The sequence below is a fragment of the Nanorana parkeri genome, unplaced genomic scaffold (assembly GCF_000935625.1).
Source record: "Nanorana parkeri isolate BGI_ZX_2015 unplaced genomic scaffold, ASM93562v1 scaffold676, whole genome shotgun sequence".
Classification (NCBI taxonomy): domain Eukaryota; kingdom Metazoa; phylum Chordata; class Amphibia; order Anura; family Dicroglossidae; genus Nanorana; species Nanorana parkeri.
In genome coordinates, this window is record NW_017306944.1 from 828,372 (window position 1) to 851,195 (window position 22,824).

General features: G+C 38.2%; 1 protein-coding gene across 1 annotated transcript in view; it reads right to left on the bottom strand.

The window, feature by feature from the left end:
- CACNA2D1 (calcium voltage-gated channel auxiliary subunit alpha2delta 1) overlaps nt 1–22,824 on the bottom strand; it is a gene marked incomplete at its 5' end in the record, with an annotated part of 205,838 nt that overhangs the window by 111,348 nt on the left and 71,666 nt on the right. Inside the window, one exon of the mRNA XM_018563565.1 lies at nt 18,941–19,045. Within this exon, the coding sequence (XP_018419067.1) occupies nt 18,941–19,045 (105 nt within the window). The remainder of the gene's footprint in view (nt 1–18,940; nt 19,046–22,824) is intronic.

Consider the following 22,824-nt stretch of genomic DNA (forward strand, 5'->3'; position numbering starts at 1 on the left):
ATACACAGTATTTTTGGAGAGATTTTGATTACCTTCTTGTCCTGTAGACAGGTAACGAGGGACTATCTCTCCAAAGTGAGGAACATATCCTCTTAGACAGCTGTCACCAGAAGAACATTGGAACATTTCCCCTTTATTCCTGTGCAAGTGACAACCTCAAATTTTGGATTTCCCTCAGTTCCAGTCGAATGACCTCCGTCATTGAGTTTGAAGATAATAGAGTTTACCTTTTAGCAATCTGAATAATCAGTTTAAGACAGGTTGCACAACAAAATCTCCTAAATAGTATATTTTACATTAAAATAAAGGTAGTACAATTTTATCACTTTGGCAATGACAAAAGCGGGTCTTCTTGCTCTGACCTTACAAAGTAAAAGTTTACACAAAACAAGAATACTCTGAAAATTATCTGTAAACACCCCTAACTACATCTGAATGGATTATTAATTGAAAGAGTAGTTGTGGAAATGGAACATAATGAAAAATGTAAAATGCTAACAGATCTGAATCAACCCTGCACATGACCCGAAGTGGAGACCCACACATAACTTGAGATATACCAGACACATTAGACTATGCATTTACATTTACTAACTGCAGATGATTCCAGTACTAGTTTAGAAAGAATGAATATAGTGCATTAAGCACTAACCTCTTTAATGTAAAGGAGGGAAACATCTTACACAAACATTTAAGTATCAAGTTCTGTAAGTAATACTTTTAATAAAAAATTATAATAAATGTGAAGCAACAGCTTTCACGACTATTTCCATTTAAGTACCACAGATGTCATTGCACTTGACAAATTAGTACTTCAGTATATCACTTTACTAACTAGCTTCAAACAGATGCCTAATCTCCACTGACATTAGAATTTCATGGCTCATGTATGAAAGCATGTGCAGACTTGCAAAACAGCATAAAGCTATAAAAAAATATGAGGACTTATTCGTAGCAGACCCTGAGTTTTGTTCTGTTTTTCATATGTTTCTAATAAAACGTTCATTGACCAGCTCTGTCTACAAATGCAATCCAGTTTGATGCATCAGGAAAAGTGACTGAAATCACATTAGTGTGGATATGTATTACAACTAAAACTTAAATATAAACAAAATATTATTATTACAGGTATTTATACAACACTGATTATTTAAGCAGTGCTTTATATACTGCAAATTCACATCAGTCCCTGCCCTCCAGGAGCTTACAATCTAAGATCCATATCTCATATGCATACATACATACACAGACATACTAGGGCCAATTTAGATGGAAGCCAATTAATCTATCAGCATGTCACTGGAGTGTGGAAGGAAACTGGAGTACCAGGAGAAAACTCATGCAAGCTCAGGGAGAACATGCAAACTCCATGCAGTGTCCTGACTGAGATTCGATCTGGGTACCCCCAGTGCTGCAAGGCAGAAGTGCTCTATTATATCATTTTAAAGTACCCTGTGTATTTACTACACTGGGTAGCCAACAACCTACTACTGAGTATCCAACTGCAATCACTTCCAACCACTGCCATCAAGCTAACCTCTTCTACCCATATTTGATTTCTGGTGCACAGTTAGGCCTGGTTCACACCTGGGCGTTTTACAGCGCATTCCTACGCTCTGTAAAACGCTCAACATGTGAAAACCAATTATTGCCTATGGGCATGGTTCCCACCTGGGTGTTTTACGGCGCGTAGGAACGCGCTGCAAAACGCTCTACGCCCAAAGAAGTACAGTAGCTTGTTTGGGGCGTATTTGCCGCACGTATCCATTGGGATACAGCCAGGTAGCCCTCGGAAACGCGCGTTTGTTGCACATTTTTTTTCCTGCGGATCGCGGTAAAACGCGCGGAATGAAATGCGCGACAAACGCGCATATTCGATACGCCTCGGTGTGAACCCAGCCTTAAACACATGTGTTGAAGACCATGGCAAGATTATTCATGAAGGAGTGCAAAGAGCACTGATGAAATGTAAAGTTCAGAACCAACAGTCGCTGTTTATCTTTTAGTTTACAGATGATAAATCAGCACAATATAAAATAGAATTGATTGAGCTGGTTTACTAACTTCGTCTTACTAAAGAAGTTTCACACATTTTGCTGACTGGCAATATTTCAGGTGTCTTTAGTGACTAGCAAAAAAGTATGCAGGTGCAACTTTATGAGAAATGTGTGCATGGCTTTAAGAAGGTGGTAATTGTTGTGAGAATTATGAAGTTAGTCATAAGGTGTCAGGGCTATTTTATGCCAGACATTTTATAGGTCTATCTATGCAGTGGACACTTGTTAGGGTAACAACTGTTGCCATTCTTTGTAGAGAAATCTTCCCAATAGGACACAGAGAAAAACAAACAAAGTTAAAGTGGTTGTAACCCTCCCCTACTCTATCCAAAATTAAAATAAATTAATCTTAGCACTTTCAGCAGGTTTCTAATAAGACAAGAGAGAGCTGAGGGAATTTTCACTGTCCTGATGGTAGAAAACCCTTTTGATTATAATAAGATTTAAACAAAGCTAATATATCAACAATATTTAAAAGGTATTTTGACTGAACATTACTGTTTTAAACCGAAAAATATATCTACATTTTTCAACACTTTTAAATATTAAATATTAAAGTGACCCTGTCACAAAAATGTTTCCCGTTAAAGAAGAGGTCTTGTGCTTAACTACCCAGCAGCAGTCTCAACCTGCCCATATTCATAAACGTGACCTAGTAAATCAGGGTTTTATTTCACAATGAGAATATGTCATCAGCAATAACAACCATGGTCTAATTTAGCAGTATCCAAACTATGGCCTGCTTGTTTGCCAGAGACCCTGGATGCAGGGCTTTCTCATAGCACCTTTGTGCAGAGTGGCAGTAGATCCAGGCAAGGTGTTCCAGCAGTCTTTACACATACTATGAGGAGGGATCTCTTGGCCCATGGTACCTGTAGAGTCCAGTGCATGGAGTCCAAATAAGCAACAAAGTATATGAAGGTAAGTTACCAAGAAGCTACAGTACCTCTAGGATCCACATCTGTACAGCCAGAGGTATTGCTCATTCAGTCTGTCTGCACTGTGTCACACACAGCTATGCACATCCCTGATGCTGGTCATGCTTACAAGCCTAGAGGGTATGTAAGAGCCTTTCCTTGTGGTGGCCAGTGCTCTGTCTTCTTGCCAGATACCTTGCATATTGAATTACTTCCCATTTTTGCCTGTTGCCAAACTGTATTTCATGCTCCTTCTCATGATTCCTGCTCTATTCTGATTTTGCCTGTTCCTGATACTCCCTTTCCTGCTGCCTGTCATGACTTCAACATGGATACCAACCACACTCTTACCTGCTGCCTGCCTTAATCTCCACTTGGATACCAACTATTCTCTCACCTGCCTTGACCTTTGCCTGGACACTAACTATGCTCTTGCCTGCTGCCTGCCCCGGCCTCTACTTGTACTCTGACCTCTTGCTATATGGTGACAGCTCACAGCAAAGCAGCCTGGGGGCCACTAGAGTTACTGAAGCATCACTCCTTGGGAGGCATTCTAGTGAAGTCACTTAGATTCCGTGCCTTGGGTGAGCTGAGGTAACGGCCAGGGGTATTATTTGTAACAAGGTGTATGTCAGGGGGATTATTTGGATATATCTATGACCACAGTGCCAGGAAGGACAGTGGTCTGTTATTACTGACAGCAGTGGCCTGGGGAGGTGGGCAGAATTGTCTTTTATTACTGACACCGATGCCAGAACTTTTGGTTGGGTGGACTTTTATTACTCCCAATATAATTTTATTATTCTCACTAACACCAATGCCTGGGGGGTAGGTTGCTTAATTGCTTCCACTGAAGCATAAGCATGTTTTTATTTCTACTGACCAATTACACAGGCATTTTTTTACTCAAGCCAAGGCTTTTTTTAACTTACACTGATGCAGGGGCATTTTTTTCTTCTGCTGAATGCCACAGGCATTTTTTACTCTTACTAACCACTGACATATGGGAATTTTTTACACCCACTGGCCGCTGATGCAGGGACATATTTTTACAACTACTGACCTCTAATGTGAGGGCATTTTTTTTTTACTCCTGCTGACCATGGTCCACCCCCAAAAAGTATGATGGATGGTGTATTGGCCCTCTGTTTAAAAAGTTTGAAAACTGCTAGTCTAGGTACTACAAAGCATAAAACTTGTTTAAATTAAAATATAAATCTTAATACATTTTTGTAGCCATTAAAAAATATACATAAGAATATTTAGCTGCATTGTACATAAATATTAATAATTTGTCGGTGTGAAATGTAAAATTTACCATGCAAATTAAAAAAATAACAGAATAATTAACACAAATACGTCTTTTTCCAGCCACAGCCCCCTTATCAAAACCAATGACATGTTTATTTTGCAGAAAAAAAGTATTAATTTCAGTGCTGAACTATTTTAGGATTTAGGAGATACTGGCATCTGACCCTCTGCAAAGTTACAGAGCTGTCACATGTTCTGTTCACACAAAATTTTACTTTACTGGAATCCTGGCATAAATAACAGATGTCACTATATTAGATTACAGGAAATAATCATCTTCATATTGCTGAGGCAAACATGTATTTGCTGACAGTGTCATCTAGATGAACATTTACAAACGTCACTAGAGATATAAACTTTACTGGTAGCCCTGATGAAATTATTTGACAGAACATTTGATTTAGGAGCAAGGAAAGGTTTCCTTTCCTTGCTCCTGGTGATTGCACAGAGCAGCAAGGAAGTGAACAAAAGATGAACTTGTGATGCATGGGGGGTGCACCAAAGCAGACCTGGTAGCTTTGGCCAGCAAGGACATAGAAAAGATGTGCTTTAAAGTGGCCCTGCAGATAGAAAACATAAAACAGGTGCTGCTACACAGCAGGAACAATGGCTGCTTTCACTCATGTTTTTCTCCACTGTCAGAGAAAGTTGGAAAACTGCACAAGGCATATACAGCTTCCCTGTCCCCATATATGACACTATATAAATAATAAATTAGCCCCGCTGAGTAGGATGCAGCTCTGAAACTGTAAACAGTGTCATGAGATGCTAATGTATATGGAAGTCTGTTGTTTGCATAAAAATAAATACATTGGAAGAACAAGAGGCATGTCCCAATATTTTTCAGGAACTTGTTAATTGTTGCTTTTATCATAAAAGGTAACATACTACTTTGTTAGTACAACATAAAATACTGTTTATACTTTTACCCTGTTGTTGCCAGGTAAATTGTTTTATAAAAGGCATTAGAGAAGCTATTACATTTTGTAAAATAAAATGACAGCTGATCCTAAACATTTTCACTGATGGTTGAAAAATACACTTTAATAATATTTTAAACACACCACTCATGATGCATCTAGAAGCAAGTTATTCTACACTCAACAGCAAAAAACCCTTAACAAAAGGTTTTTCTAGGAAGATCACACAATTTGTTTCTAAATCTTTTCAGAGCAGTACCAGGTAAATTCATAGTTACTTTATTCTAGGAAAGCAAAAAGTAGAAATATAAAAGAGGGCTTAGAAATCTGTGTTGGAGAAAATCCCCATGCTCTTCCTCAAGAGGTTTTCTGAAGTCTGTGTATGATAGATAGCCCAACTGCCTTGAATCCACTTGCCTGCATGATTTTATCCTGTATAATTTCCGTTCCTTTGCAGGGCCCACACCAGCAGGTGTTAGGAGACTTAATTTAATAGATTTGGACTTTACAGAATTCTTCAGCATCTGGTTGCTTTTTGTACACTTCCATACTGCTGATTAATGTGCTATAGGCTTCAGAAAAACTATCCAGCATATCTTTATTTTTTTACAGGTATTTTTGACAAACATGAAGCTGTAATCATTAAAAACAAAAGCTCATGCAAGTAAATAATTTTATAATGTTAATGGTTACTGTCACGTACTGCCAATAAATAGTGTAAATCGAAATATCTACAAAAACTTCTGCAATATATTATTTATCTGTAAATGCTACGCAATGTTTGTTTTATTGACATATAATTGTAACTGGGGTTCATTCATAACAAAAACCACACTAGTGGTGTACCACAAGGAACTGTACTAGGTCGTGTTCTAGTTCATCTGTTTGTAAGTGATATAATTGAAGGTTTAGTGGGCACAGTATATGTCTTTTTGCTGATGACACAAAGTTGTACAATTGCGTTGATGTCCCTGGTGCTGTTTGTAACACGAAGGTTTGGCAAAATCCCTGGAAACTGCAGTACAAGGTTTCTAAATGATAAATAATGCACATAAAGCCCATTTCTTTTTTTGTTAGCTTTGTTCTTCATATCTGCTTGGAAATTTCTGTCTCCGTGCTGTGCAAGCAATGTGAAAATATCACCCCCAGCCCTGTAGCAATGCTTATTATTTCTGTTAATTAACGTGCCATGAGAGGATAATGTCCTTTCACAATGCAGATTCTTCATAATGCAAAAGTTGGGTAAGTTTTGTGTTCCAAAAGCCATTAAATATATGGTATGAGGTCCAAGTAAAATTGGACTTATCACAACATATCTCTTCATACTGCCCCATCCTCAGTAACCCAATGTTCCCACAAAGTAAAGATTATCCAGCATTTTCTCTATGGCATAGAAATGGATTGCAGCTTTGGAAACAACTATTTGAGGGTGATATGGTTACTCGAGTTTCGTTCAAGGTCATCTGCTCCACTTTCCATATACCCTACGCTCATACCCTACATTTCCTTCAAATCAAGAAAACATGGCAACAGTTATCTCCTGATCCAAAAACATTCTTTAATGCTATGTTTTTGGATATAATGATGACTAAAAAGAACAATTCCATCTCCACCATATATCCTAATCTACAATCATGTTACGTGCCATCATTACATACTTCCAATTTGAAAAACTTGGGCGAGAGGCTTCCCTGATGAGGACATTGTAGATAACATACTACAGGGCTGTAACACAACTAGAACTGGTTATCAATGAGTCTTGGAGGGAGTCTCAATTTAAGATACTTCATCGAGCATATGTGCCTTACTTCCTGTCAAAGGACTCATCTCCGACACAATTGACTTCCACATGCCCAAAATGTGGCCTTTTATGGCTAACTTTAGCCTACTGATTTTGCACTTGCCCGGTTATGCAAGCTTTTTGGCACCAAATATCAGCTTTCTTAACGGACGTTCTTTATTGGACACCTCCTCTGGATCCTCTTCTCTATTTGTTCAGTGCCTCCAATTCTTTGGAGAGGGAATCTGGCCCTAATAAACATACAGGCACTGAGTGGTTACATATTAGCCTTCTTGCTGCAAGATGTTGTATTATGCAACTGTGGAACAATACAGTTTCTCCATCTGTTATGGAGGTTGTAGGAGAGTTAAAAATTCTATTCCACAGGGAAAGGCTGAAAGCTGAACAGCATAGAGACCTGAGAATGAAATCCTCTTTCTGCCAGTGGAAATATTTTCTTAAGTAAGGGGTTAAGTGCAGATGATATTGCTCAGATAAGGAGACCTTTTGAGCATACTGAATGGTACCTTACTCCACAATTTTCTAATAGATTTGGGGTATTGGAAAGTCATGTTTGATTTTGTATTAAAATTTTCATATTCACATTGGGCGGGCAACTAGAGGTTAAATGTAGGATGGTTATTTCTTTGATGACCGGTTATGGGTTTTAACTTGTCTTTAACACCTTCATTACAATGCTTGTACAGAAAAATTTTGAAAAAATTTCAATAAAATGTGTTAAACAAAACAGAATGACTAGTTGACACAATATGTGACTTTATGTCAATATCAGGAGAGTAAAGCCCCAAATGGCGTTTGAAGAAAGAGTATGCAAATGAAAAAAAGGAAAAAAGATTAGGAGAGGAGAATGAAAGGTGATGGAGAAAGAAGTAAAATGGGTAGTTGGTTATCTACTTTTGGGCTGTAGGCTCAGGTGAGATCAGTACATCAGAACATCACGGGAAGCACCTCTCTGTATGATTGACATTTCTGTGCGGGATTTGGGAGGAAACCAATCTCATTCTTACTTTATAAGCTACTTCTGTATTGCTAACATTCATAGAACATTTAGCAAAGTTGTCCCAGTCTGTTTCTCAATTTCCTACCATCTTGGCCAATTGCAAATCAGATTACTACTTACACATCCAGTATAAGCATGACAAAAGTAGTCGGGTGGTTAATTTTGAGTAAAGGAAATCGGCTTGGGGCTATAGGGACTGTCTAAAGAGATGCGCTCAAAGCAAGTTAAGGGTGTAGTCAGGGTCTTGTTCCTAGTCTTGGTGGAAACCCAGTGTTGTATTTTTAGGAACCTATAGAGAACATGTGTCCAACTCAAGGCCCAGGGGACGAATCTGGCACACCAGGCCGTTTCCTAGACTTCTACTTTCAGATCTAGGTATTAAGTTATTACTAAAACCAGTAATAATCGAATGCAGAGGCGATTATGATAAAGATTAGATATATTTATATAGTCTAACAGATACCTTTGAGGGCAACCATAATGTTGATGCGACCCATGATTAAATTGAGTTTGACACCCCTGCTATAGAGCTTTGTTGCTTTGGTTCTTTTATGTTCACAAATATAGGGATGATAGAGCAGGAGGTCAGAAAATTATAGACCACCAGGGGAATGTCCCAGGCACCAAATAATTGGGTTGGAGCATTGGTTGTGAATGGAGCTGCAAAAGAAGAGCAAGATGTGATAATAGCCCACTGGAGTATTTGACTCCATCCCAGATTTTAAGATTATGTTTCAAGAGGGGGCTTAGAGCCTCAAGTCTTTACTGAGGTAGGAGCCAGAAAACGGTTGGAAAACATTTTGCAAGCAGTCAGGAATTCCCAACAGGACCCAGAAAGGAATATTATCCATACAATGGAAGATGATTAAAGGGAGGAGGTGAGATGCTTGGTAATAATGCGTAATATTGGTGAGGCCAATAACCCCTTCTTTTCTGTGTCTATACAGTATGGGCTTATGGATCCATGAAGCTGTAGAGTACCAAACAATGGCATTTAAGCTCTGGTGACAGCATATGAAGTAACATCAACTGAAAGAGTTTTCAGTAGTAAAACATTTTAGGCAGCAGGGTAATTTTTACCACAGAGGTTCTGCCAAACCAGGAGAGCAGATGTGAGGAACATAGGCAGAGCAGGGATTCGCAAGTGCAAAATAGTGGGATGTAGTTGGCCTCATACAGAGTATCATAGGAGGATGTGATCTTAATCCTATGGCGTGTCCTAGGTTAAGGACACAATTGTGGGCCCAGGTGAAGGCCACGTTATTTTGCACGAGATAAAGTTATGTTTAAAGCTAAAGATTTACCCCAACTTACAGTGAGGCTTGAGATTGATTAAAACGCCAATAGAAATCATAGTAAATTTGGCCTGGAGATATGTGGAGAGATGATTAGCAGTATCTCATCTGCAAAGAGGCTGGTTTTGTATTCTGTTCCTTCACCACGTGGCCTTCACCTGGGCCCACAATTGTGTCCTTAACCTAGGACACGCCATAGGATTAAGATCACATCCTCCTATGATACTCTGTATGAGGCCAACTACATCCCACTATTTTGCACTTGCGAATCCCTGCTCTGCCTATGTTCCTCACATCTGTATTCTGTTCCTGCCATCTTGACAACATGGATATTGCAGTTATCACTTATCAGAATGGCCAGGGGTTTAATAGCCAGTATTGAATGAATAGGGGAGAGGGGGCAACCTTGGCAAGTGCCCCAAGCTAGGCAAACAGTGCTACAGTTGGAGCCAAGGTATCGAACATGTGCAGGTGGGTTAGCATATTAGTCTAGAATTAATTTTAAAAAAGCAGCTCCACACCCCCATTTGGGGAGAAAAAATCCCTTGGGATGGAGTCAAAAGCATTTTGTAGGTATAGGGAGAGAAGAAAGCAGGCACGCAACAAAAGTCAAAATATGAATTAGGCAAATGATTTTGCATACATGGTCAGATGCTTGCCTCTGGGGAACAACCCCAACTTGGTCCCTGCGAATAAGAGAAGTTAGAGAGGAATGTATCTTATTAGCAAATAGCTTAGATAGATGCTTAATGTCTTTGTAAACAATGGATATAGATCTATAATAACTGTGGTCATGGAAGTCCTCACTGCATTTAGGGATCAGAGCTTTGTAGACTAAGAGGGATGAGGGACGGGGTGTCTGGACATCCATCAGTTAGTTAAACATTTGTACTAAGTGAGATACTGGGGGGAGCAGTTTTTTTTAAATAAAGCAGGGAGAACCCATCTTGGTCAGGAATTTTGGAAGATTTTAAAGAATTGATAGAAGGCAGTACCTCCCTTCCTTTAGATGTTAGAGTTGAAGATGTCCTTGGCTGTGATTTGGATGCATGGGAGGATAATCTTCTGGAAATATTTCTCAGCAGTGTCATTCTGAAAAGTTGGTGAGGGAAAGCCTAGCCACCTGCATTGATCTTACCTGAGCCTACAGCCCAGAAAAGATAACCAACCACCCAGTTTACATTTTTCTCCATTACCTTTCATTCTCCTTTCTTAATCTTATTTTCCTTGTTTCCTCCTTTCACATACTTTTTTCTTCGAATGCCATTTGGGATGATTTTCTCACTAAATTGGCATACAGTCGCATCTTGTGTCAAGTAGTCATACCATACTTTGTTAATGGCTTTTAGAAAACAAAATTGACCCAACTTTTTCATTATGAAGAATTTACATTGTGAGACACCATCCTCTCATGGCATGTTCATTTACATGAGCATTGTTATATGCATGCAAGTTTGTAATGACTCTTTAAGAATCCGAATGTCCTTAATCTTTTGTATTGTGGCTGTAAATACTGTTATCTGTTACTTGTAAAAACATTTAAAAATCCTGAAATAGAAAAACAATCTGTGCTACCCTATCCCTCTTTGACTCCATCACTTGCCAGAAAATATGACAGAAAACAGGCAAGTTGAAACAACCCTAGGTGCATGCATCCTGATTTTTCATTGTAGTATATGCAGGGCTGAAATCATGATTAGGCACAGCAGTCATATTCCTATAGGTGGCAGAGAAAAGGTGTTGTCTCTATCACAGGCATAGACCACACATTTCCCCCTTCATCAGCAGAAATAGAATCATCTCAATTAAATGTATTTACATAGTCAAAATATTTTTCATTGGGTAATGGTTAATTTAAAAAATAAAGAGATGATTCTACCAGAGGGTTTTGTGTCAACAGGTTCAGGTAAACAAAATCGGGCCCTTAAAAAAAGGTCTAAATATTCATCCTTCTTGTGTTCTTCAAAATAATAATTATGTCAATATATTATTTGGAAGTGATGTAATTTGATTGACATAATTATGACACATTCAGGAGCTCTACATACGTTGATAAGCATACATATGCTAAGAGAATTAATATTTGGAGAATAAGTTAAAAAGGATGAATAAAACTGTGAGGCATGAGGGGTGAAGGTTCTGTCTCTTTTTGGGTCAGTTCCTAGGCTGGTGTCCCCTACTAGTACGAGTGTCCCATTGGCATTACTATGGATGACCTTGAACAGGCAAGAGAGAAACCTGGTGTGTTCCAAGTGGAATAAGGAACAATGGTTATTTCTATGTAAAAAATGGAACACTGAAGTATAAGATATTTTGTTTCTCTAAAATTGTCACAGTAAAACTGTGGAAAGGATTTGTGTGGAAAGGATTGAGATATGCAAACTGGTAGTATGCAGGCATAAAGCAAGCTTCTATCTGTTATGGTTGTGTTCTCTGATGCCAGTGGTGTATATAGATATTTTAGCACTTAATAAGGGACTCCTGTTCTTTTGCTATCTTACTGTTCACTATACCTTGTTCTCTGCTCCGACCAATCCTATGCATTTGACCTATTTTCTCAAAAAAAGTCCATACACCCAAGCACTTACACAAATAACACACATTCTTTAATACATTGCTTAATCTGTATTGCTGTTTACTACTAGTATTACTATTATTACTAACACCAGTATGTATCCATGTCTTTTCTTCTTTTAATCTAAAATGTTAGATTAAAAAAAAATCATCTTGGCAATGGGCTGCTTAATGCATATAAGAGAGTCATTTGTTTTTAACTTTGCACAGCAGAGGGGAAAGTGGTATCAAATGCTTAGATGTACTCAAAAAGGCAGAGATGCATATAATACAGATGTGTATAATAAAATGCAGGTAAATACTGATCATCATCCAACTAGAGTGAATCCCAGGACAGCTTGTGTGCCATAATCGGTGGACTATGTTACCAAAAGCTCAGCATGTCCAGTTTTATTCAAACAGGAGTTTACACTGCAGATTCAAAATATTCTTCAAATTAGCTGCCAATATTGTAAAAATAAAGCCACATGCAAACAATACTGGTCTGCATAATTTGATATGAAAACATATTAGAAAACGATCTTATCAAAATCTCCATCTTGCACTATGTCTATGACTGCAATAACGTCACCTACGTTTAGTACAATATACTATCAACTTATGTTATATAGCAATTAAAAGTATTTCTACTTTTTATAAATATTTGGCAATTATTTTAACAATATGCGAGGAAAATTTACAATCATCATCAAGCTGCTATTAGGAAAATAAAAACATTTGTATATATAACTACTATATTTTAAATTTTAACATCCTTTCTACATTGAAGAAAGTGCACATTTAACACAGCCAACATATATGCATGCAGTCAAAGCACAAGAAAGCTTGCAGTAGTTATTTAGGTGTCCCACTACTGCCACCATGTGTCAGTTACTGTACCATGCTCACATTTTAAGCAAGCAGCAGCATGGTAATGAAAATAAATTACAATATATTAGTTTTATAATGACTACAGCTGAGCAATTTCTCAATTACTAAATTATTGACTAGCAATACACTAACTAGTTTATTTGAAATAGTAAGTTCTTAAGTTCTAGTAAATGTATAACATATATTCTTCAAAGTAGTTGCTACAAGTAGGTAGACTATAATATCTTCATATTATAACAAACCTTGTAGATTATATTTCAAATGTTTTGAAAAATATTGTTTTCTGATAAGATAGTCTACAATATGAAAATCATTGTTTTTTTCACATATCTTTATTCATATCGTTCTTACTATTTACTTGCAGACCAAGCTGCCCAGCAGACATGACAGTGACAAAGGATGAAACAAACCATAACACTGGAAGTGTTGAAGTGGTGCTAAAGGAAGTTCTCTTTTATTCACTTATTTTTTGCTTTACACATTTCTTACTCTAATTGCACCATTACCCCTTATTGTCTTTTGGTCTATTGTGTACATGTTGGAAAGCATATTTGAAAGCTTGTGAAATAAAAAAAAAATACAAACTGAATACTATCATTACATGGATGGATTATTCAAACAATACGGCTAGAAAACACTATTTTTTATTGCACTAGTGGACCTTTAAAGCCTAGTTAAACCCGGTCAATTAACCACTATAATGCAGCCAGTAATGACTATACCTTTTTGTATTGCAGCAGCAAGAGTTAGAAAACTGTGTGCTGCCAACACACAGTAAAGTTGGACTGCAACTCTCACATACAAGCTCTTCTGTGGTCCAATGTGTCCCACTCAATACTACTCTAACCAACATCTCTTGCAGAGTTGTTGATTAGTGCAGTATTTAGGAGTAATTGTGTCCTTTAAGTGAAACTTTACCCCCATTGACTAAAAATCACCTAAGCATGCAACTCTACATACTGATATGAAATCGTCTTACATTAATTTGTTAAACAAACATGTTTTTAATTTTATGATGTATGATGTAATGTGCCCAAGCCTTGTATCCTGGGAAGGTTACATCAGCAGTGCATTGCTGGGAAATCTCATCTGTAATCTCAGGAGATGTCAGGGAAAGGCACTTTCCTCCCCTGAGATGAGGTGCATGGTCACATGTCCTAATCACATGCCTAGTCACATGTGCCAGAAATCAGGAAGTAACATGAGAGCTAGTAATCTGCCCTTAGTAAACATGGCCACTGTCAGAAGACTGGGGAAGAAAAGAGAAATAAGACATGCAAAGAATACAAATTATCTAGAATATTTGTAGATTGTCATTACTAAACATTTCTAAAGGTGTGTTTGTTGTTATTTTAAAGATGTGGGTAAAGGTCCACTTTAAAACTGCATGTGCCTGGGAAATGGTGACAAACTTTGGTACCCAAAATTGTTCATAATTGATGCTTTAAAAGCCTTTAATCACAAAAGCCTTTATCATCAGTTTAGAGCTAACTGCGTGCATTATGATATTAAAACTTGTAGAGTAATCTAGCTAATAGCCCCCTATGTGATAGAACATTTTAGGTGGCAGGTTCTCTTTAAGGAGATAATAGGACTCCACATCAAGCACAGATGGCAAGGAATAACAGCTCTGAAACCAGAAATGATTAATCATCACTTCTGGGTTCATTCACTGGAGGGGAGCTCAGCAAACCTACCATGCTGGTCCCAGGTCCACAGGAGGGGTAGTTGATACATGGTGGGGGAAAGTTGGGCCAATTGAAGCGATCACTTCTAACACAAAGTTGACAGTTGGCTTGTGTGGATTAAACTGCTATATCAGTTGGGAGTGCTGTTTAAAAGTCCACTTTGCCACCTCCATATACAATACAGCAGTAGCAGCAAAAGGTTCAACAAGACAGAGAACCTGACATACCATGGCAGACAGAGCAGGATACGAGAGGGGGGTTGCAAAACCCCTCCCTGGCTTCACTCAACATCAGTTGTAAACCAGATTTGAACTCTGTCCTAACAAAGGGTTAAAGACTTAAAGGCATTGTATGTTAATAAGACAAAGCTCAGTCTGTCCTCCAGTTTGTCCCTCTGCTTTCACTTTCAAGCTGCTTACAAATATACTGAAGCTGTCACACATCAGCACTATGGATGGAGAACTGAGCAAACACATAGAGGTCTATTCACGAAGCAGCCGAAGGATCTAGCCGTAGCTTCGGCCGATCCTTTGGCGGGCTTAGGCCCCAGGACCCCTTGGGTTCAGTAGAACCAAAGGGCTGCTGTACGGGCTATTCACAATAGCCCGTACAGCTCCCTAACTGAGCCGCGCTCAAAGCCGAAGCTGGCCCGTAGCCAGCCGTGATCTTTCAGCTGGCTCCTGCCACTTGCAGAGAGATCAGCGCCCCTGGTTATCACTGATCTCCAAACAGCAAACTCTCCCGTGTGCTCCGGGAGTCTCCCGCTCCCGGCCGCCAAGGAGAGAAACACTGCTTTTTCTTTTTTTTTTTAAACTAGCATTGCGCCCGCCCTCTGCTGATAGACCTGATGGAGAACTGCAGAAGAGGGTGGGTGCAATGCTAGTTTACTATTGGCTATTGCAAATTGAAATAGCCAATAGGAATCTTGGAATGCATTCCAATGGGCAAACATTTCTATTTTATTTTTTCTATTCTGACACGGAGCCGAAGAAAAAATAAATAAAAATCAGTGTTTCTCTCCTGGGCAGCCGGGAGAGGGAGACTCCCAGAGTGCCCGGGAGAGGTTTTTTTTTCGTTTTTTTTTACGGCAACAGAACCGCCGGCCAATAGAAAACAGCTGACCACTCAGTTCCTGATCTTCTTCCTGCAGGGATTCCCCCTTCCTCTTTCCATTCCTCCAGTGCTGACTGCAGGGATGGATGGGGGAGGGTGCAGGCACAGCTGGCCCTACCCCTATATAGCCCACTATATGCTGAGTTTTGGGTCCTCCTTTTAAAAAAGGGAACGTGACATTTTAATGTTTAGTTTTGGATACGTTTTACTTATTTAATTTACCTACTAGATTATGTAGTAAATTTAGTTATGGCAAACATCAAAATATTTTGATTAGCATGTATACAGTTACTGTATTTAAATCACACTGAATTATACACATAAAGCTAAGGCACTTGACAGTTGAGAATCACACTACTAGAATAAATAGAAAAGTTATGAAGGATGGTATCTGAAATAGAATGACTATTCATTTAGTAATTCTAGCTCATTTCTTGAGCATATGGTCATGTAATCCCTACTGCGTTCATCTTCACTCACCCAGCAGGAATGAATATAGTGATGTTTTCAGAGCAGCCATTTGTTGTAGTTTTCTGTAGCTATGTTCGGTAATACATTGCAAATGTTCTAGGAGGTGATGGGATGAATAAGTCTATAATGGTTCTGTCTGTTGCCCATTTCGTACAACCTTTTACATTATTCTTCATAAGTGGAAGTTTTTTAGTGTAAATAACCAATGAAGCTGTGGCTGCAGCTAAATATTCACCTGGTATATTTATGACTGGTATCCAGATTTCCTTTTACTATGAAAAGGTGTTGAGCATTTTATCAAAAACAAACTCTAATTAATCTACAAACTTCCTGCATTCACTAAGCTATCATATGTGAATGTAAAGAAAGTAAAAAAAAGTATGACTTATAACTATGACAGGTAGGAGCTGGTCTTGTAGCAACTAAACCACACAAGTCCCAGAATGCTAAGTACTGATTTGTACTAACTGTAGGAAAATATTGAAAACTGAAAAATATTGAATCTTAAAATAGATTTAAATCCTAACTGGATGACATTTTGTTTGCTGAAGCACTGTTTATCATAAAGAGTTGCCATGTTTAAGGTTTTAGTGATGCAATATTGTTTTTACCTTTTTTATGTTTATATCCTAATGCTGCTGTTCTCTTCAGGCCTCTTTCTGCCACTTCCTGCCTATATGCACTCAATCCAGCATCAGTGCTCTGTGCTTGCATCCTAAAGGTCGCCATACACCATACGGCCATTGTACAACTTTTTTTGTCCAGGCATCTCAGACCAATATAGTTCGCAATTAACGCTTGTCAGCACCACCAGCTGGCCGATTTTTATCGATCGAAAGGACAAATTTTCGCTTGAGCATGTGCAGTTTTCATCTTGAGATTTTTGTTGTACAACTACGCTACTAGCCTGTCAATTGTCGTCTAACTAGACCAGGGGTAGCAAAACTCTAGCCCTCCAGCTCTATTGAAATGACAAATCCCATGATGCATCTCTCTCTCCGGGAGTCATGTGTGTGGCTGTGAGAATCTTGCAATGCCTCATGGAATTTGTAGTTCCACCACAGCTGGTGGGCCGCAGTTTGACTACCCCTGAACTAGACAAAAGTTTTCTAGCCTGCTTGAAAGACAAAAATCTGCCAGTTGTACAGTAATTGAGGTTGTGCACTTTCCATCAACTGGCAGATATTCGCATGAAAACACAATCGCAGACAAGAATCTCCAGATAATTGTAAAGTGTATGGGCACCTTTAGTGGCATAGTTGTACAATAAAAATCTCAAGATGAAAACTGCACATGCTTAAGTGAAAATTTGTCCTTTCGATCGACGAAAATTGGCCAGGTGGTGGTGCTGATGAACGTTAATTGGAAACTACATTGGTCTGTGCATGATGGGCTAGTTGTTAGAAAGGTGGCCATACACTTTACAACCATCTCAAGCCTTAGTCTTGCGATGGTTGTAAAGTAATTAAAAAAACTTACAATCTGCCCATCTTGGACAGGCAGATCGTACTCTCGATCATCGCAAGCCCGCCCCCCTCATGGGCGGGCTTCCGGTGACCGCAATGCTGAACGGGCAGTGTGCGCGTGCGCACACCAGCCCGTTCGGCATTTGTCTCCCGAGCACCGTTCAAACCAGCTGAAAATCGTACGATCTGGACAAAAAAAGTTGTACAATGGTTGTAAGGTATATGGCCACCTTAATAATGGGTGTTGACACAGGGATGTATGTGACAGGGTGATAACCCAAGAGCACAACTGGTAGACAGTTGTCACCCTAAAACAAGAAAAGCTTGAACAAGGAATTTCATGGAAGAATTACCAAGTATTATTTTTTTGAAAACTGCACCAAATGCCCACTGAATGTTACAACTTTTCAGATAATGCAACTAAAACCTTAAACAAGTTATACCATCTCTGAGTCATTGTTCAGTATATTCCACAATTAAAAACATACAGTAAATGTTATTTTCTGCATTGAGGGAAGGCTAGGGATTGTGCTACTTCTTTTTTGCTTACCTGCTGACAGCAAGTGAACATCTTTGGGGTCATTGAGCAAGATACCTATACATTTAACATGGTAGTTAACAAGCACACTACATTACATTTATAAAGATAGACCTTCTGAAGACTGTAGCATTTTGCAAATATACCATAACTCTGCTTGTAAAAATGAAGAAGCGCACACATGCTATAGACTCCGCTTCAAAAACCAAAACCCATAATTATAGCAATGAAGAAGCTCTTACATGCTATACATAACTGCTTCCAGTATTCAATTACACCAAACAGGGTCCATTTTTAGAGATCTAGTATTGACCATAGATAATTTATTTTGTTACCAGAGCTGTATTTGAGGACTGAATCTGAGAAAACATTCTATAGATAACATTATTTCAATATTGTAAATACAACCCAAATTAGGGCATTATTTTGATGTAATATAGCCTCTTTGTTAGTTTCACCCCCACTAATCTTGAACAGAGAAAATATAGCAGATTCCTCTATCCACATTTATGAGCGTGGATGGAGGAATCCCCTGCTGTTTTTATTGTATTCTCAAAGTGGCTGCTGAATGGAGCTTGCAGCTTATTGGCTGCAAGCTCTGTTCAGCTAAACCGAGGCACATACTACGCAAATTTCATCAAGAACCAGCCAAATTTTGCAAAGTGTATGGCCAGCTTTATCCTAACCTAATTATCAGTTCCTATTGAAAGAGCTGTTTCAGCTAGCCTGTGATGGCTTACAACAACTAAAGAGATTTAAACCTGGAAATTGAATATCTGAACCTGATTGGATGTTTTAGGACAAGTCAGACTGTATGAAATAGTTCTCCCTCAAGCACTCTGCTTAATAAAATCTATTGTTTAATCTGAAATTTTCACTGCATGGATACATACATTAATGCCAAAAAGAATACACTTACTGTTTTATTCTTATTATAGAGTTTAAATGTTTCTGTTGCTTTATCCTCCCCTCCATCAGTAAACAACATGATGATCTTATTACAGTTTGCTCTTGATACATTAGTCTGCAAAGAAATCAACGCAATTTTTTAAATTAAAAAATAGAAAAAAATATATACCGTAGATTATGTTAGATTATATTTATATAAACTTTATTAGTCTTTACAAACATTTAACACAGAAAACATTAGGACTTATTAAATGTGTGGTCTTAAAAGGATCAGTGCAAACAAAAGTGATATCTCAGTGATACATAGGGGCAGTCTTTTCAATAGTCAAATCAACCATAATACATAGTTACATAGTTGGTCAGGTAAAAAAAAGACACATGTTCATTACATAGTTACACACATCGTATTTGAGGTTGAATAAAGACATAAGTCGAGTACTATATGTCCCCAGTTATAAATGAATGAACAGGATGTGATTTACATCACGTCCCGTTCATTAATGAGTTTCTCAATGGGGAGAAGCACTCTGTACAGAGGCTCCTCCCCATTCAGAAACTGCTTGATAGTAAATATTTTCTGAATGAATGGGAAGCCACTGTGCTTTCCATTCATTTAGAATAGATGCTGCAGAAAAAAAGATTGAGGACTATGTGTCCTCAATTTCTTTTTCTATTTTAGAAGGGAAATATCAGGGGGCTTTTTAGACCCCTAATATTTCCCCGATCTTTAACTACCGAGCTTCTTGGATGTCACTGGGCGTGTATACGCGTCCTGCTACATACGCCCGCTCGGGCGTATGTAGCAGGACGTAAATGGCAGCAATGCCGTAAATGGCAGCAATGCCGTTAATATACAAGCGCTCGCTTGTATGAGGTCCCATGACGTGCGCCCCCTCCGCGGCTCAGGGGGGTCCTAGGTGACATTATGGGTCTTGGAGACCCCTGATGTCTCCATAAAGAGGACATGTCACCTCTTTTGCTATCACATAGAGGGGTTTCTCAGCCCAATCTGTGATAGCAATAGTTAAGTTAAAAAAGTTAATAGTTAAGTTAAAAAAGTTAAGTGGAAAAAAAAAATTGAAAAAAAAATTAAAGTTACACATAAAAAATAATACATTTTTTTTTATAGTCCCCACCCCTACATACACGCATGTAAACATGCATCAGGTGCGCATACCTGCGAAAACGACGATTGCGCCCATTACGCCGCACATGTTACATATCGCCGCAAACGTCAGAATGAGAGCAATAGTTCTAGGGCCATCAATCACTGATAACACTAAACTGATGAGCTGTAAAAGCTTTTAAAGCGTCGCCTATGGCCAATTTTGGGTATGCTAGTTTTTTGCGAGTGCGCGCAATTTTTAAGCTTGACATGTTTGGTGTCTACCCGACGTGACCCCGTCTTTTATATTTTACCAAAAAAGTGAGTAATATTAGCTGTTTTATAACATAATGTAAAAAATACTTTTTTTTCAAAATTTTCAGTAATTTCTCCTGAATATAGTAAAAAATAAAACCCCCAGTGGTGATCAAATACCAACAAAAGAAAGCTCTATCTGTCCCCAAAAAATGGTATAAAATTAATTTCAGTACAGCGTTGCATGACAGAATAAATGTCAGTCAAAGTACTGCAGCGCTGAACACTGAAAAATGGCCTGGCCAGGAAGGAGGTGATACACCCCGGTCTTCAAGTGGTTAATACCACAAAATGCATGTACAACAGAGCAACTCAATTGCATAGTGAAACCAAATCACATCTTTGTACACCAGTATACCTTGTATAACAAACTCCTCAGATGTAAGAATTTGCTTACTTTGTAGATCACATTAGTCTCTTTAGTGACTTTAATTTCCACGCTTTTGACCCTGGCAATCACAGAAAAGCTCAGTTTGTTTTAAACACATGTACAGAAAAAAAAGATAAAGATGGAAAAAAATACCTAAGTTACAATCCCTTGTAAATATTTCCATTTAGTTCACATTTACTAAGCTCATTTGAGATTATTTACTCATATCCTAGAAAACATTATAAACATTTCCTATAATATAATTATTGCATATTTCAAAACCACTGTATATCCTGCTTCTCCATATGCTTGTTTTATGGCTTAATGAAAAGTAATATTTCTGGTCTTCAAGCGGTTAAGCCAGCTTTCTATCCAAATACAGACTTAATGCTCTATACCCTCAGACCTTAACTTATACATTAGCCGCCTCTGGGAATCTGTGCCAAACGCTTTTGCAAAGTCCAAGTATACTATATCCACAGACATTCCTTTGTCTAATTTATTGCTTACTACCTTATAAAAAGAAAGTAGATCTGTTTGACAACTTCTGTCTTTTGTGAATACATGCTGATAGATCATTTATAATATTATTTTCAAACAAAAGCATGTGCATGTGATCCTTTATCAAACTTTCAAGCATCTTCCCAACTATTGAAGTTAAGCTTACAGATCTGTAATTACTTAGTACGGACTTTGATCCCATTTTAAATATAGGCAGCACATTGGCCTTGCACCAATCCATTGGTACCAAGCCATTTATTAGAGAGTCTTTAAATTAGATACAATGGATTAAATGATACAGTTCAATCCTTTGAGGACATGTGGGTGTAAGCCATCTGGCCCGGGTGCCTTATTCACCTTAATTTTGTTTAATTGTTTCTGGACCATATCAATTGTGAACCATTGTGAGGCTGTGTCACTGTCATCCCCATTATGGACTTGAGGCTTAAGGACTCCACCATCTTCCTTGGTGTACACAGAGCTGAAGAAAGTATTTAATAGATTGGCCTCCTCTTTGTCTCAAGTTACCAACTTTGAGTTATCTTGTAAGGGGCCTACTCAGGCCTGATCTTTTTTCTATTAATATATTTAAAGAATTTGGGGGGCTTTGTCTTGCACTCTTTTGCAACCTGTGCTTTGTTTTGAATCTTTGAGATCTTGAGTCCCACTGAGTCTGGTGGGCTCACTCACCAACTAGCTTCTTGCACCTATGGGGACTCCAATGACAAGACCTTCATTCCACAGTCCTTGACTCTTTTCCCACCCACCAAGCCAAAGTTATATGTAAACCTTAACTAAACAAACTTAGATCATCACTTCCAGAGTGTCCTTATTAGTTGTATTAGAAGGCCAACAGGGAGGCAAGCTTAAGGGTGGTGTGGGGTCAAGCTCAACTTTTACACTAAACATCCAGATTTTCATATAACTTCTGCTGCCTAAACCTCAGGATCTATACTTTTCATTGTGATGTTTGGCTTTTCAAAGAAAGCAATTTTGTATTTCCTTTGTTTGAATAAGCCAGGTTCCTGCAGAATTACTTTAAAGATTTTTTTGTGAAAAAAAGACTTGTTGCTCGACACATTTAAAAGAAAAACAAAACAATGAAATGGCAATCTACCCACACACAGTTGGATATTCATTTTCATAATTATCTGATTATCTGCAAAAATAACCATCTATTTCTCTAATAAACGCCAACCACGGTTTCCCTTTTATGTCATAGTTTTTAACAAGGGAGCCTGACTGACTGTTGGACAACACCTCCAGTTCTTATTACTGATGGTTTAATACGGGACCCAAATAAGTTGATCAGCCAGTTTATAATTAAACCATTATCCATGAAGGCTGCTGATTGTCTACTACTTGTGTCTGAGTAAAAACAATGCATATGATATAAATATTGTAATTCTTGCTAAAAATTGTTTAATATATATAGTATATCGTAATGATAACTCAAATACAACCAAGGCTACATTCCATAGAAAGCACCACCCTAGACAACTTTAAAGTTGGCATTCTTATGAGTAATATGTATGCACACTTCAAAATATTTTGTATAAAATGTGCCTTATATAAAATAATATATTATAATATATAATAGCAA